Source organism: Heloderma suspectum, chromosome 2 (assembly GCF_057233095.1).
Source record: "Heloderma suspectum isolate Gila_16-S chromosome 2, 16-S_ref, whole genome shotgun sequence".
Lineage (NCBI taxonomy): Eukaryota > Metazoa > Chordata > Lepidosauria > Squamata > Helodermatidae > Heloderma > Heloderma suspectum.
This window is the reverse complement of record NC_139459.1, coordinates 253,273,222-253,288,780: the sequence shown is the minus strand read 5'-3', so window position 1 is coordinate 253,288,780 and position 15,559 is coordinate 253,273,222. Positions and strand designations below refer to the sequence as shown.

At 46.1% G+C, this 15,559-nt stretch overlaps 1 protein-coding gene across 4 annotated transcripts in view; it reads left to right on the top strand.

Moving 5' to 3' along the window:
- The window catches only part of KCTD16 (potassium channel tetramerization domain containing 16), a 304,464-nt gene that overhangs the window by 105,377 nt on the left and 183,528 nt on the right, over window positions 1–15,559 (top strand). The window contains exon 4 of one of the 4 annotated variants that reach the window (XM_084838769.1): window positions 14,191–14,206. The exons of the other annotated variants lie outside the window; for them this stretch is intronic. Within the exon in view, the coding sequence (XP_084694895.1) occupies window positions 14,191–14,206 (16 nt within the window). The remainder of the gene's footprint in view (window positions 1–14,190; window positions 14,207–15,559) is intronic. 4 annotated transcript variants of the gene reach the window in all.

The following is a 15,559-nucleotide window of genomic DNA, read 5'->3' as shown; positions in this document are numbered from 1 at the left end:
GCCAACCCCCGCGAGGGGAGACTGGTAGCTATGTGGGTTTGGGGTTCTCCTGTTTTCACTCCTCCCTGGCAGCTTAGAGTACCAGCTTGGTGCAGTGGTTAAAGTGCCATAATGGGACTTGGAGATATGGGTTCTAGTTCCCAATTGGCCATAAAGCTCACTGTGTGATTTAGGCCAATCCCTGGCTCTCTGTGTAACCCGCCTCACTGTGTTGATGATTGTAAGGGTTGTTCTTTGTTCATCTTGCAAGGCAGCAGCTTTAGCATTCACTCCAAGGGCATGCTTGGGAGGAACAGGTAGCTTCTGCTTTGCTGAAGCTAAACAAGGTTGCCCCCCCACCTGTTTTGTTTACTCCACAGTCAGTGGCAGGAGTCTGTGCCAATTCAGCTAACTTGTTAAATTTATTAAGGTTACAACTGTGCAGTAACACGGGAGGTATGAAACACTACCCTGTTAGAGTCAATGTATAGGATCATCTGGTGCGTAGTGACACACCCAAGGGCTGCCCTATGATCTCTTGAAATCCCGTTTTTCAAAATTCTCTTATATACAGCATTGCCCATGCAGGCTGATTCAAGGCTTTACATCCATTCTTAAATTCCTTGTGTGTGAGGGGCAGGCCTCCATTCAGATTATTAAACCACAGTCCTCCCGCAATCCGATCCTTATGGATCGGGTAGTAGTATTGAATTTGCAACACACCTCCTGCGTAATGCCTGTTTTTCTCATGAGGTATACAAACGGCAGGCTGAGCACCAGTGCCAATGTTTCATCTAATACCCGGACGCTGGAAATTCCAGAAACCACTCTAAGAGGCTCTCATTGAGTGTTGTGTATTTAAGTAGTGTAAGCCATGCTGCGCTTCATGTCTCACAGGACAAGGGCCTTCTGTGCCTGGGTTGACAGGGAGCCCTGGGGTGTTGCTCTCTCATTCAGCTGCAACAGTTGTAGCCCTCCCGGTGTTTACAGTTATGGTCTTGTGTCCATTCCTAAAGTGTGGACTTTACTGCTCGGCATCACTTTTCTTGTCCTTACAGTTATTTATTTTTCTTTGATCAATGTATTGGACATCAACCCGTGAGCATGCGTTCTCATGTCCAGACACAGCTTGTTGTTTCGAGCTGGTCGTAGCGCATATAAGTCAAGCTGCAGCTCCCGGAGCAGCCTGTTCCACGGTGCATGTGTTCGTGGATTGACCGGCGCAGCTTGTAGCGAGAGTGCTTTCTTCCCACTCCATTCCATTATGGGTTGGTGCGTGTTCCCCTGCAGGTTCCAGTGCTGCATCTAGGAGGGAACAACCTGTGTGGGTGGGAAAGGCAAGGACCTTTCCCAGATCATGTGGCACAATTTGCCAGCTATAATGATCATCAGTCCAGCTTGCTTCCTCAACTTTACTGGAGGAATGCGCTTGGTTAGATGGTCGGAGTGTTTGTGAACCGGTGCGGGTGTTCGACTGTGAGCGCAGCATGGTTTTCTGTGCCCGTCGGAGGGCCTCCTCAAGCAGTGGATCCCAGCTTGGGCTTAGCCGGTATGCCATCATCCAGTGATTGGCAGATGCAGCATGCGTTTGGAGCACCTCCTAGAAGGTAATGGGCTGCTAACCCAACTTATATCATTGCCAGCTTCGGAGGGTGTGGTTAGCAGAATTTGCCTCACTGGTTGCTGACCAGGGGCAATGGGTTGGAACAATCACAGGCCCCTCAGTCCACCTTCAAGGTGGACAGGCCAGGGAAAGCTCAGAACACCAACTTGGTGTGCCAGTGTTGAAGCCAGGGTGGCATCACCTCGAGGGTGGCAAAAGCTGATGTCTTCCAGTTTTAGCTGTACCCAGCAGCTAATTCCTGTTGTTAATTTTTCCCCTGATCTTTGAATTGGATATTTATAAGCCCGTGTGTTAATCAGAAAATAAAAGTCAACCAGCTTCTTAGAGGTTTGCTGTGCCATGCTTCAGCGTTAAGTAGCAGAATGGTTAACAAACATTTAGAGTGCTACACGCAGGTCCTAATATTCATTTTGTGTTTCATTGTGCGGCTCCTCGCATTGCTCCCCCTGATGACTTTTGAATGGAGACAGTCTTGGAGAGTAGATGACAAATTGTTAAGATTTTCTCTGTGGCAGTTGATGGGAGCTATTTGGGCTTATATGTATAGCAGGAGTTTTCTTATTATTCAGCTTCCTGTACTATGCCCAGTGCTATGGCAGTACAGGAGATGTGTCCAATCCTGGCCTTTAAGTAAGATCTAGTCTAGGCTCTTTTGCTCTTCTCTTACCCTATCCATAGGGTATCCTGCTAGAGTAACTATAGTTTTGGCTTCAGCTTCTTCCCAAGCAAAGGCCTCAGCATCCTGTTCAGCTGGAACTGATTCAGGACTACGATCAATTTTTAAACATGAAAGGGACTGCCCAGACTATTGGGGCAGGCTTACTGCACTGGCCTTCTGGGCTAAAGATGAAGGGTGTGGCCAACAACACTGCTGACTTCCTGGTCTGGCAGGTGCTCCAGGGTTGGTCTCGGGGATCCCTGGCACCTCCAGACTCTAGACCCCTTCTGCTGCCAGACATATTGCTGGGTTTACGGGCTCTGTGGCCTTTGGTTACCTCACCACACGAGGCTTGGCAGTTTAGTGATGTGCAATTTCCCCAGCAGGTGGTCTTTATTCCGCTGAGGAAGTCCAAAACCGACCAGGTCGGGAGTGGGGTTAGCGCGTTGCTGTTCCCAGCCAGGGTGCTGGACCTTTGTCCGGTCACCACCCTGGGGGCCTTTTCTCTAGGTCTGGAGGAGTCTCCCTGGCCCTTTCTTCTGCCTTAGTGACTCCTCTCCCCTGACCAAACATCAATTCTGGGTAGTCACTCTGTGGCCTTGAAGGTGTTGGGCTTGCGCCGTGTCTCTGGGGCTCACATCAGACAATGTGCAGGCTGGCGGCAGGTGGAGCTCCAAGGCGTATTGGGCCTCCGCAAGGCCCCTGCTGGGCCTTTTCGGACATGAGGACGCTGGGTTCACATGTTTGTCTCTTGTTCTTTCAGATGTCTGGGTGCGATAGAACCGGTATGCGTGCTCATCTGGGGGCACAGCATGGTTCTCTGGGCTAGTCAGAGTCCCTCCTCAAGTGGCGGAGCCTAGCTGGGGCTCAGCTGGTGTGCCACAATCCAGTGGCTGTGCAGACGTGGCATGTGTTGGTGCACCTCCTGTCCATGTTCTTCCAGCAAGGGCTGGTGAAGGTTCCCCCGCAGATTCTGGTTCTGCACATGGGGGGAACAATTTATGCCTGCTGAAGGGCAAGGCCCTGATTCTTCAAGCCTGAGATTTACAGCTGATTTGGTGCCGCTGGCCCAGAATTGCCATCATTGGGTCCATCCTGCTGCTGAGAGGGGCATGGAATGACGGTTGGAATCCCTGAAGATGGTGGTCATCTCTGACCTAGGCAATGTTTTCTTGTAGGAGTATCTGCGAAGGGGCATCTTGGAGTGTTTTGCTGCGTAGGTTGGGGGGAGGGTGACTAAGCAGAGGCTTGTCGCCCTCCTGTGGCGGTTCCGGGTGGGCACTCCACTGGGGGAGAGGACAGGTGAGCATTCGTGGGCACCGTTTCAGGTGACTGGTAAGGCCCGAGGCTCTCGGCTCTGGGTTTTGTGGCCCCGAGTTGGGAGATAAGGCTTACCTTTGAGGCTGACCCTCCTCACCCACTCGGGTTCAGTGGATCGAGGGGTGGTGACAGGGGAAGGTCTCCCAGCCCAGAATTGGGTGGATCGATCTGCAGGGTGGCTACAGTAGATGCCATGCCTCACACGACGAATGCCTCACTCTATACCTGTCATGATTACTTGTTTTCTATGTGCCCGCCGGTGCTTCCTTCGCAGATTGTAATATGTCAATAAATGTGGCCCCGTTTTATCCCAACTCTATTTGTGTTGTCTCGTCATTTCTCCCCCCTGTGCACCCGCAACAACTGGATATGTTTTTATGGTAGTAGATGGAGACTTAGTGAGACTTGCTTGCAGCTTCTCATTGGACCTTTCCTGCTATTTAATACAGAAAAGCAAATTCATCTATTGGGGGTTGGACTCGATGGGGGGTTGGACTCGATGGTCATGTAGACCCCTTCCAACCTTACTATTCTATGATTCTATGATCCATCCATCCATCCAATACTGGAATGACATTGCTAAATTTTGCTCAAATCAGAATTCATTGGTGAATTTGGAGGTGTACCTGTACTAGAACTGAGCTGGACCAGAATAAAGACTGCACGTTCAGCTGCGGGTCCAGTAAGCACTACTGATGTTTACGACCATGTTGGGCAACCATAGGATGACATCTTGGCTGGCTGGCAGCATGACATGGCAAAGTCATTATGCCACCTTGAAGACAACTTGAAGAATCAGATGGCACCTTTCCAGGGGTTACCAGTTGTTGACCATAAATTTAGTCTGTCTGTCTGTCTATCTATCTATCTATCTATCTATCTATCTATCTATCTATCTATCTATCTGTTTTCCATTAAAATGACAACTTACCCATTCTCCACCGAACCCAATAATTTCAATGGGGTTATTCTAGATCACATAGCTTGTGAACTGTCATCTCATTTGGCAAAATTAGATCTGGAAGAATAAACTACTCCATTCTTCTAGTTCATTAAATACAAGGGTAAACATAATAGATGCATATTTTAATGAGCAAATGATAAAATTTCATATGATGGGAAAATCATATATACTAGATAGTGAACTGAACTTTGTGTCAGCCATGCTTCTCAATGACAATATTTGTTGCATGATTTGAGGATTATTCTGTTAATCTAAAATGATGGCAATACCATATAGGCACTAGGCAGACATTTAATTTTTCCTCATTGGGGCTGACAAGAATAAGTTATATTTTGTTTGGCTTATCCTGACAGAGGGCTACATCCTGCAGACTAAAACAGGGAACCTTCCAGCCAGGTGCCTTAATAAAAAAGCACTGCAAGTTGGAAAATTGTGAAGATGTTTAATTGAAGCTACTTAGCCCTTTTGGTATATGTACTTAGCTGCTTGTATTTTATCTTGGAAAAGAGTGCAATAAGATTTTCAAGAGTGCCCTTGAAAAAGGGTTTTCAAAACCCGAAGCGTTTTGAGCTTCAAACCTCTTCATAATTATCCAACTTGCAACCCCTAACCTAATGGGATTTATTGCTGTGTTGACACGGATAGGATTGTGCCATAAGGGAACTTCATATCTGAATTATGGTTTGAATCTGGATCTCCCATCTCCATACGTAATATAATTAAATGGCACCACACTAGTTCTTATTGTATGCTGGAGCAACTCTATGAGTATGTGTTATGTTCTATATTTGTAATGCTATTTTCCTGAAGAAAATCATCCCTGAAGCTGCTATTTTCCCTGGAAGGCAAGCTGCTTATTTTGCTCACAGCAGCTTCCCATCCTCCGCCTGCCAATAGCAAGGTGACTTATTTTCAATAGTATAAGAGGTGGGGAAGGGTTAATTTACCATTCCCCACATCATGGTCTTGATTTGGCTTACTCACCCACCTACTAATTTTTTTTTAAATCAAAGATTGATAAATGTGATAGTTTTATTCTCATTGAAGTATCCACAAGTGTTTATATAATAAAAATTATAAGTAAAATTGAATTGGAACAATATACTAAAAACACAGTGAAATAACCAATATATAAGACCTCATGAACTCCCCCTCACCAAAAACCCACTATAAGCACAGTCTTTCAAAAAGTCTTAAAACCCAATCCCACCAAACAACACTTACATGTCAAATACAAAGCCACAGAAAAGCCTGCATACATCAGAGTTCAGGTAACATTGTACAATGTCCTTCTGGTAAAGGAAAGTCTTCATCAGCAGATTAAAAAACTAGTAAGATGGGAGGACAGGTGGGTCTCACTTGTGTATTGCTCCGGCCGTGGGCTTCAAACTCTTAATTTAGAGGTGCCAAGATAGTGATAAATCAGACCCAGGTTTACTTACAAGGAGATAGTTTATTGAGTGCAATCAGCCCACAGGCGTACCCAATGGTTGGATCAGACAGCTTCTCTGAACCCAGAGCGATGGGGTAAAATGGGTCTTATACCATACATGTTAGCAGTGAAGCAGCACGACACTAGCAAGCGCCAACTAGGGTCCATTTCCAGCATTTGGAGCTTTCTCCACACAGACACCTGCAGCTTGGCATAAACATAGCCTCGCTTCCCAGGCACATACTAGGCCCTGATAAGATACTAGCTTTCGTTAGCATGGTATGCGCTGAGGCTGCTCTCTATCGACCTTTGACTCATCTTGGTAAATCAAGAGGCCTGTTAGGGAAAACAGCAGCCTTCTGAACCAAAGTTAGAGAGCATTATGGATCATCCAAGCTCCTCTACAACTACTGATACCTTGGTTCAGGCCTGGGGCCTTACAACTTGGGAGAGAGTTGTATAACATGGGTGCTACAACCGAGAAGGCTCTTCTCCTCACTCTCATAGATTTCAGGCTAAAGGATGCCTGAGCATTGCACCAGGTGCAATGAGCATTCTGGTGGTCATCCTTCTTGTCACCCTTAGTTCCAAGTTGCTTATTTGGAAACGTCGAGAATGTGATGCACACACCTTTGAATAGCTTCATTGCCAGGAAATTGCTAACATACTATAATGCAAGCGTGCAGTGTGCAACAGCCTTTTGAATTTATTTTTATTAAAGCTTGTTTTTACTTGCTTTCACACAAGATTTTCAGGCTAACATTCATTCTTGAAGTAACACATAGGTGACTGTGATGATCTTTACATCATGCTTCCCTGAAGCTTGACCATGTCAGTACCACAGCATTCTTAAGTAGTTCATTGCTTTGGCATCTTCCCATATTGAGTCTGTAGAACCTCTTCAAAGGGACAGATTGTACCAGAAGGGACGTGGTGATTCATATAGAACCATTTCAGCTGACATTTCTGCACCCAACCAGTGTGTTCTAATATGTGAAATTGTAATCCTCCCCAGGTATAGGGCGTTTACATAAAGTAAGAGCTGACAGGAGCCATACCACCATATGCTACCAAAATGAATGATGCAGAACTAACCTAGCATACTAAGCAGCAAAAGGAGCAAACATCCTTTCTCACCACTTTTATTCTTCAGTGAGAGTTTTCATATCTTATTCAAGATTTGCATGTTGCTAATTGCCTGTGCTGCTAATTGTCTTTAGATCTGATTTGTTCTTCAGAATCATCTCAGTCTCCTGACTGTGCATTGCCTGTTTCAGAAATCCTAATGGATGGTAAATACCATTTCAAATAGAAATCTGTCTGATATCGAGACTGAAAAGTGCCCACATTCCTGCACTGTTAGGGATTATTTTAAAACCATCTTCAAGATTTTGAGAGTGATCTGCATTCTTATAGTAGTGATATTCTTGCACTAATATTATGTATGATTGTGGCTTCTGTTACACTCCTTTTGTGCAAATATAAAGTTGTATTTGTGTGAGAGTAGCATTCTTCTTCTCCCTGTTTCTCAGGATAGTTATATCTTGCATAGGGATGTACGAAAGTCACTTACCATTTCGCGGATCTGCTTCGCGGTGGGTGGGGGAGGAGCTCCGTCCCTCCACCTGGAATCCTCGATGGGGGGGAGGCGCGCCGTCCCTCCCCCCGGAGCCCTGCCCAGCCAGCTCCACTCTGCGGGGATTCCGCGGAGCCGCCGACTGGCTCCACCAGCAGCCGGACATCCGGCCGCTGGGTAGCAGGGACGCAAATGGCGGCTGCCATAGCCGCCGCCATTTGCGTCCCTGTATTCAACCATGATAGGCTACATAAAGACTTACATAGCCTATCATATCTGGGTAAAACAAACAAACGCGTACGCAAATGGCGCTGGCTATGGCCGCCGCCATTTGTGTTCCTTATTTTTCGCTGTCTTGGTCTACGTAAATATTTACATAGACTATTATGGTGAAAATAAAGGGGAACACAAATAGCGTAGTGGGCACTATTTGTGTTCCTTTTTGATTTGCTGTTTTAGCCTACGTAAATATTTCCATAGGCTAAAACAACGAATCAAAAAGGAACGCAAATAGCACCCACTACGCTATTTGCGTTCCCCTTTATTTTCACCGTAATAGTCTACCTAAATATTTACGTAGACTTAAGACGGCGAAAAATAAGGAACGCAAATGGTGGCTGCCATAGCCGCGGCCATGGGCATACGTGTTTTTTTTTTTAACCCAGACGTGGTAGGCTACGTAAGTCGTTACGTAGCCTATCACGTCTATGTAAAAAAAAAGAAGAAAAAAAAAAGACCAGACTGCAAATGGCGGTGGCGGCAGCCTATCGGAAGACCAGCTGCCGCCGCCGCTGGAGCCACCGCCGTCTGGAACATCCGCCCCAGATAAGTCTTGTCCTGGGGGGGATCTGCAGGGGGGCGTGGCAGGTCGTTCTGCCACGGATTTCGGGGGGCTGAATGCCAGTGCATTCGGCTTCACTGAAATCCGTGGCGGAATTCTCCTCCATCCCTACTCTTGCAATGTTTCCAAACAAGGTGCTTTAAAAACATCTTGGCAGCCTTTCCCATCTAATTCCTTTAAGGTGCAATCTGGGAGGTGCAATCTACAACGCTGGGAGTTGTAGGACTTTTTTCTGTGTAAACATGCACAGGATTGCTCCCTCAATCTTTGAGTTCTGTTGTACTTTATGCTTTAGAACACCCTTCCCCAACTTGGTGCCCTCCCCAAATGTTTTGGACTGCAACTCCCAGATTTCCTGATCATTGGCCATGCTGGCTTGGGCTAATGGGAGTTGAAGACGAAACAACAGGAGGGCACCAGGTTGCAGAAGGCTGCTTTAGAAGTATGGCAGGTGGGAGGTAATGCACATTGGTGAGCATTATGATGATGTCATAACAGAAATAGAGCAGCTTGAATTCTGCATGTTTGCAAAGGAAGCATGGCGAATTTGATGTCACATGCTGCTTCTGGCAACAAAAATGGGTGCCATTTGAAACTGGTGGAAAAACAGTGCCTCCTTTGCTTTTTTCTTTCCTCTTTTTGTGAGATGTGGGACTGTCCACAGGGAAGCCATTGGTATTGGTATGTGTGCGGAGAGATGCAATTCAAAAACATTGTAATGGGGTGTTCATGGTAGGGACTACATCAGTACAGAAGTGCCCTTGGTGATGTGGGTTTTATTTGTAATCTGCAAATGGAATGGAACCACACACACCCCTGTACTGACTAGAATGCGGCATTGATTTATAAATGGCTCTGCTTCTGCATACCCATAATCACGAGTGGTCCATATCACTCGAAAGGTGATGATGACAAATTGATCCCTTTGAAAATGGCCTTAGAGAGTCTAAGGCCACCAGGAAACTGAAACAGGAAACATCACTCATCTTTTGGGTCTTTGACCAAAGATAGTGCCTACATTTTTATATGTTCTGAGGCACCAAGTGGGGCTTGCAGCTTCTTTATCTTCCACCCAATTCCTCTGATAGCCCTCTCACCCATTGTTCTCCCCTGCCTATAGTGGAATCATGCTTGGTTGCTGCCAACAACATAAGTTTTTCAGACTTGTTCAGTACTTCAAGAACTTAGATATGTTGATTGCCAGGAATTAGCTCCCTCTTTCATTCAGAATGACTTAGACCTTGGCTTTGATGGGTTACAAAAAGTCTGAAAACAGTAAAATGGAGGTTATTTAGAGCTCTTTAGGCTTTGGTAGTCTGCCATAAGCCTCCTCTTAAATCAAGAAGGACATTCAACTTGAGTTAAATTACTTTGGATTGAAGTCAGGGTCTGTCCTTTGGAGCTCAGTTGTAAGTCTCAAGATTAGCCAACACTTTAAAGAACATCTTGGTAATGTGTACCCAGTATTATCTTAAAGCATAGGACACATGCTATGTACTTGGAAAAGACATGCAAATTAGTTGAGTTGCAAGAATTTATATTTCTATAATTCCAAAATCTAGGCTAGAAAGCTGTTCTGACCCAGAGTTGCAAGCCATGACATTGTGGCAACCGGATAGAGCTTTCTTCAGGAAACACCCCCCCCCCCCCGCATCATGGAAATAGCATGGTTACATGAAAAGCAGTTCTCAGTACACAGTCAGCAGGAAAATATTTGTGTGTGTGTGTGTGTGTGTGTGTGTGTATACATACAAACAAACAAACAATGGTAGGTCGTTATGCTGATATATTGGAGTGGCATTTACTATTCTTCTTTTATCTGTTTATGATTTATTGATTTGGGATCAGCAATAGTTCTGCTTGTTCATTCACATTAGACTAGCAAAAATTCCTAGGCACCCCCCCCCCCCACAATTCTTCATTTTCCAAGTTAGTGTTCACAATGTGCTTTCCTCACAGAAAATACTATTTGTCCACATCTCTATACACTAATGAAGGATAAATACTTGCATGTGATTAATATTCCAGTAGAAATATCAGGTCTAAATACAGAAGCAATACCAGAGGTATACATGCAGCAATGGAAACTTTCAGCATGTGCTGGCATTGCTTGAAAAGTGTGGAAGATAGATGGAGCATCTTGGCTATGGAAGATATTGCAAATTAGTGTAGTTTGGGGATGTGTACTTGAGAGACAGAAGATGCTAAAAAGTTGAAAGGTGCATACATTTCCTACACAAGTTTCATTTATTCTATGAAGATGTACACTGAATGTAATGGGATTCTTGGGAGGCTACAGCCAACCTCCTTTGTTACAGAATGGTAATCACCTTATTTTCCTTCTATTCCCAGACTCATTAAGTCTGTTCTTTCTGTTGTCTCTGCTTGCCTAACCTCCATTAAAGTTATTCCCACAAGGTCATATTTTATCCAGATGAGTTATCTCAGTCTTACATATCTTGAGCGTTACACTTTTGCTTTTGAAGATGTTTCAGTTGTTCTTCCACTTGATTATCCCTGTTAATATTCATCCATGTATTATTATTGTTGTTGTGATGATGATGCAAATCTAATCCCCCAGTAACTATTTCCCAGGGCATGGTCTGAAGGCACATGAGGCAGCAGCCACCAGGCTGAAGTTAAGCAGGTTTGGGACTGGTCAGTCCTTGGAGGGGAGGGGAGATTATTACCTGGAAACCACATTTCTCGGTTCCACAACCCCTCCGCAGGGGTGGAGGACCCATTAAAATGGTCCGCCCCAGGCATCTTATGGATCCAAATGGATTCCTGAGCGCGCTTGGGGATTCTCTGGGGCATGCCAACGGCCACTCGGTCGAGACCCTGGTGGGTGGCTGGAATGCCGCAATCAGTGGGGCATTAGATCGGGTGGCTCCGAAACGCCCTCTCCCCCTGAACAGGGCTAGGACTGCACCATGGTTCAATCCGCGGTTACGAGCTCTGAAACAGGAGGTGAGACAGCTAGAGCGCCGGTGGCGGAAGTCTCGCTCCAAAGACGATCAGACACGGGCTAGAGCTGTATCTTCAGCCTATCACGTGGCGGTGAAGGCAGCAAAAAAGGAATATTATGCTGCCTCCATCGCGTCTGCAGAGTGCTGCCCCAGGAGGCTGTTCCAAGTGGTCCGGAGCCTGGTCGGTCCTGTGGCTCCGGGACCACTGGAGCATTCTAAGGCCTCCTGTGAGGCTTTGGCAAGGCACTTTGCAGATAAAATTGATCAGATTAGGTGTGTTACTCTGCACACTGTGGATACAGTTAGTGAGCAAGAGGCGGCCTGTGGCAAGCCGGTTTTGTGGGATTGGTTCCAGCTTCTTCCTCCTGATGAAGTGGACAAGGTGCTTTCATCTGTAAGGCTGACCACCTGCTTACTTGATCCTTGCCCATCTTGGCTCATTATGAGCTGCAGAGAGAGACTGGGTGAGGGGATCAAGGCAGTGGTGAACACCTCCCTTGAGGAGGGAATGATGCCATCAGCCCTCAAGGAGGCAGTGATAAGACCGCTCTTAAAGAAGCCCTCCTTGGATCCTCAGGTTCTGAACAACTTTCGCCCAGTCTCAAATCTGCCATTTTTGGGCAAGGTGATTGAGCGGGTGGTGGCGGTGCAGTTGAAGGCACACTTGGAAGAAACTGATTATCTAGACCCATTTCAGTCGGGCTTCAGGCCTGGGCATGGGACAGAAACGGCCTTGGTCACCTTGGTGGATGATATGAGGAGGGCTCTGGATAGGGGTGAATGCTCCTTCCTTGTTCTCCTCGACCTCTCAGCGGCTTTTGATACCGTTGACCACGGTATCCTCCTGGACCGCCTGGAGGGGTTGGGCATTGGAGACACTGTATTGCAGTGGTTCCGGTCCTTCCTCTCCGGCAGGTACCAGAGGGTAGCACTGGGAGAGGAGGTTTCGGACCCGTGGCCACTTACTTGTGGGGTGCCACAGGGTTCCATCCTCTCCCCGATGCTATTTAACATCTATGTGAAGCCACTGGGGGCTATCATCAGGAGGTTTGGGGTGCAGTGTCATCAATATGCGGATGACACGCAGCTCTACCTCTCATTCAAATCTTCACCAAGGTTGGCCGTAGAATCCCTGTCCAAATGTCTGGAGATGGTGAGTGGCTGGATGGGGAGGAATAAGCTGAAGCTGAACCCTGACAAGGCCGAGGTACTTTTGGTGGGAGACAAGAGGAGGCTGGGGGATGTTGACCTGGTGTTGAATGGGGTACGGCTACCCTTGAAAGACCAGGTCCGCAGCCTGGGGGTCATTTTGGACTCCCAGCTGTCCATGGAGGCTCAGGTGTCAGCTGTGAGCCGGACAGCGCTGTATCAACTCCATCTGATACGGCGGCTGCGCCCCTTCCTTCCCGACCATCTGCTCCCATCGGTAGTACATGCCCTGGTCTCCTCTCGTTTAGACTACTGTAATGCGCTCTACGTGGGGTTACCCCTGAAGACGGTTCAGAAGCTGCAGCTGGTACAGAACGCAGCGGCTCGCCTGATTAAAGGTAGCCGCCGGCGAGATCACATCACTCCAGTGCTGAAGGAGTTGCACTGGTTACCAGTTGTTTTCTGGGCCAAATTCAAGGTGTTGGTTTTGACCTTTAAAACCCTATATGGTTCCGGCCCAGCCTATCTTAAGGAGCGCCTCCAGCAACACCAGACAGGCCGCTTAACAAGATCAGCCTCAGATGGCCTTCTCTCTGTCCCATCAGCCAGGACAGCTAGACTGGTGGGGACGAGGGAGAGGGCCTTCTCTGTGGTGGCCCCCACTCTGTGGAACTCCCTCCCTAGGGAACTCCGTCATGCCCCCTCTTTAATGAGCTTCCGTCGTGCATTAAAAACGTGGTTGTTCAGGCAGGCATTTGGGGTGGGTTAGGGTATTTAAAAAAAAAAATTATGGTAAAATTTTATTGTTTTAAATTGTTTTATGGTGGGTTGTACATCGCCCAGAGTGGCTGGGTGACCAGTCAGATGGGCGATTAATAAATTTAATAAATAAAATAAATAAATAAAATAATGTAGCCACCTTGAGTTTCATGATGGAAGAAAGGTGGGATAAATGTAATAAATAATTAGAGTGGAATATAACATTTTACTATTATTATATACTATTGTTATTATTGTCATTGTTTAAATAGGCCAGTTCCAGAAGGTTAATATACCACAGTAGGGGGAAAAGGTTAAAGGTCCCCATCCCCCACACTAAGGTCCTGATCTGGATTTTGGCCCCTGTGGTTTCTTTTGAGTGAGAAAAAAAGATACGGCTGCTTGGCATGTCTTTAAAGCAATCCTATACATATACAATATATTCAGAACTAAGCCCCACTAAATTCAGTGAAGCTTACTCCCACATAAGTATAGGGTTGCAGCCTTGGGCTCTTGAGGACACCAACTTTACTTAGATAAATAGAGGTTTCTGGTCCTCACAGTTATGGGGGAAATAATTAACACAGCTTCATAAATTCATCTATTCATAAACAATAGCAGTCCATTTCTCAAACCTCATGATTTAATCTAATGGTGAACATTTTTGACAGGGCCAAAATGGTGTTTTTACATTTAAAGGAGCCTAGAATATAACCAATGAGATGCAGTATAGATACATGAACCTAAAGAGTGCTCAGTATCATTATTATTCTATATTTCTAATACAGCTCTCTACATTGAAAATGTTCCACCCCTAATTCAACTCTTATACCATATAGACCTTAGGCCCAGGGACCTCATAGCAGTGTGCATCAGGGGAAGAGTTCTTTAATTCAGTTGTGACAGGATCACTGCTGAGGCACGAACATGAGGAAGCATGGGCTGCATAGCTGAAGGAAAGCACACTCCGGCCTTGTCCATCTGCCAGAAAGCCAACTCTGTCTGTCTCCCAGGAAGAACATCAAGGCGAGGCGAGGGGGAGACTTTGCTTCTCTGGTTGGTACAGTGGAGGCTGGTGGTGCCAATGTCAGTGGGGCAGTGAATCTGTTCCGGGTTTCAGTCAGAACCCTGAAACAGAGCACCTTGGATAGCTCCTTCAGGGTTCTGACTGAAACCCAGAGTGGATTCACACACACCCCCGACATTGGAGCCACCAGTCTCCACTGCTATTAGTACAGGCAGTGTAAAGTTTTAGTGTTTTGTTATAGTATACTGTTCTTCTGCTTATTCAATTTTATGGAATTTTGATGCGGTTTTAATATGTGGTGTTTTATGATCCTATGCGAGCTGGGTTTTTTTTTTTTGTAATTATACTTGCTAGGGGAGAACTTTTAATTCTGAGATGTGGCATAGAAATCTTTAAAACAAACAAACAAAACATTTGCTGGAAATCTTCAAGCTGGTCAGGTGGCAGAGGCTGGAATGAATAAGAGTTTGTTGATATCTCTTTCTGAAGGTCTCCCTTTACTAGTGAGAGGGTTGATAGAGTGGGGTATATAAACAGAATGGGCAGCCTAGAGCAGTGTGCTTACTGCAATGCACTCTCTGTGGGGCTTCCCCTGAGAGTGGTCCAGAAACAGCAGCCGGTGCCGAATTCGGCAGTTATATTGCTGACTGGGACAGCCTACTGTGAACATGTTATGCCTTTTCTCACAGAACTTCACTGTCTGCCACTATATTACTAGGCCAGGTTCAGTGTGATATTATTGACATGTACGGCCCTAAACAACCTAGGCCCGGGCTACCTGAGGGAGTGCCTTTGTCCCATATCAGCCTTTCCCATTCACTGAAATCTACAGTTCAGGGCGTCCGGGTTTTCCTGTTACCTACACTGGAACATCTGATGGCAACCAGGTGGAGAGCCTTTTCTGTTGTAGCACCCCACCTTTGGCATTCTTTCTCCCCTGCAGTGCAACAAAAAACATCCTTGATGGTGTTTAGGCACCTGTTGAAAACATTTATTTTAATACCTAATTTGGTAGATTTTCTTTGTCGCTCTTTTTATCACTTTATTTTTTTAATTGTTGTTTTAATGTATTTTGTCCAGCTATTTGATAATGAAGGGCTGTATATAAATATTGAAATAAATAACTAAGAGTGCCTTTTGGGGTGTGCTCACTGCTCATAGGGCCCAGCCTCCTAGCACACACACCTGTTCATTGTGCTTCCTCTACACCTTGGGGAACACAGATTCTCTCACTTCAAGCAGGCAAGCAGAAAGGCTTTCT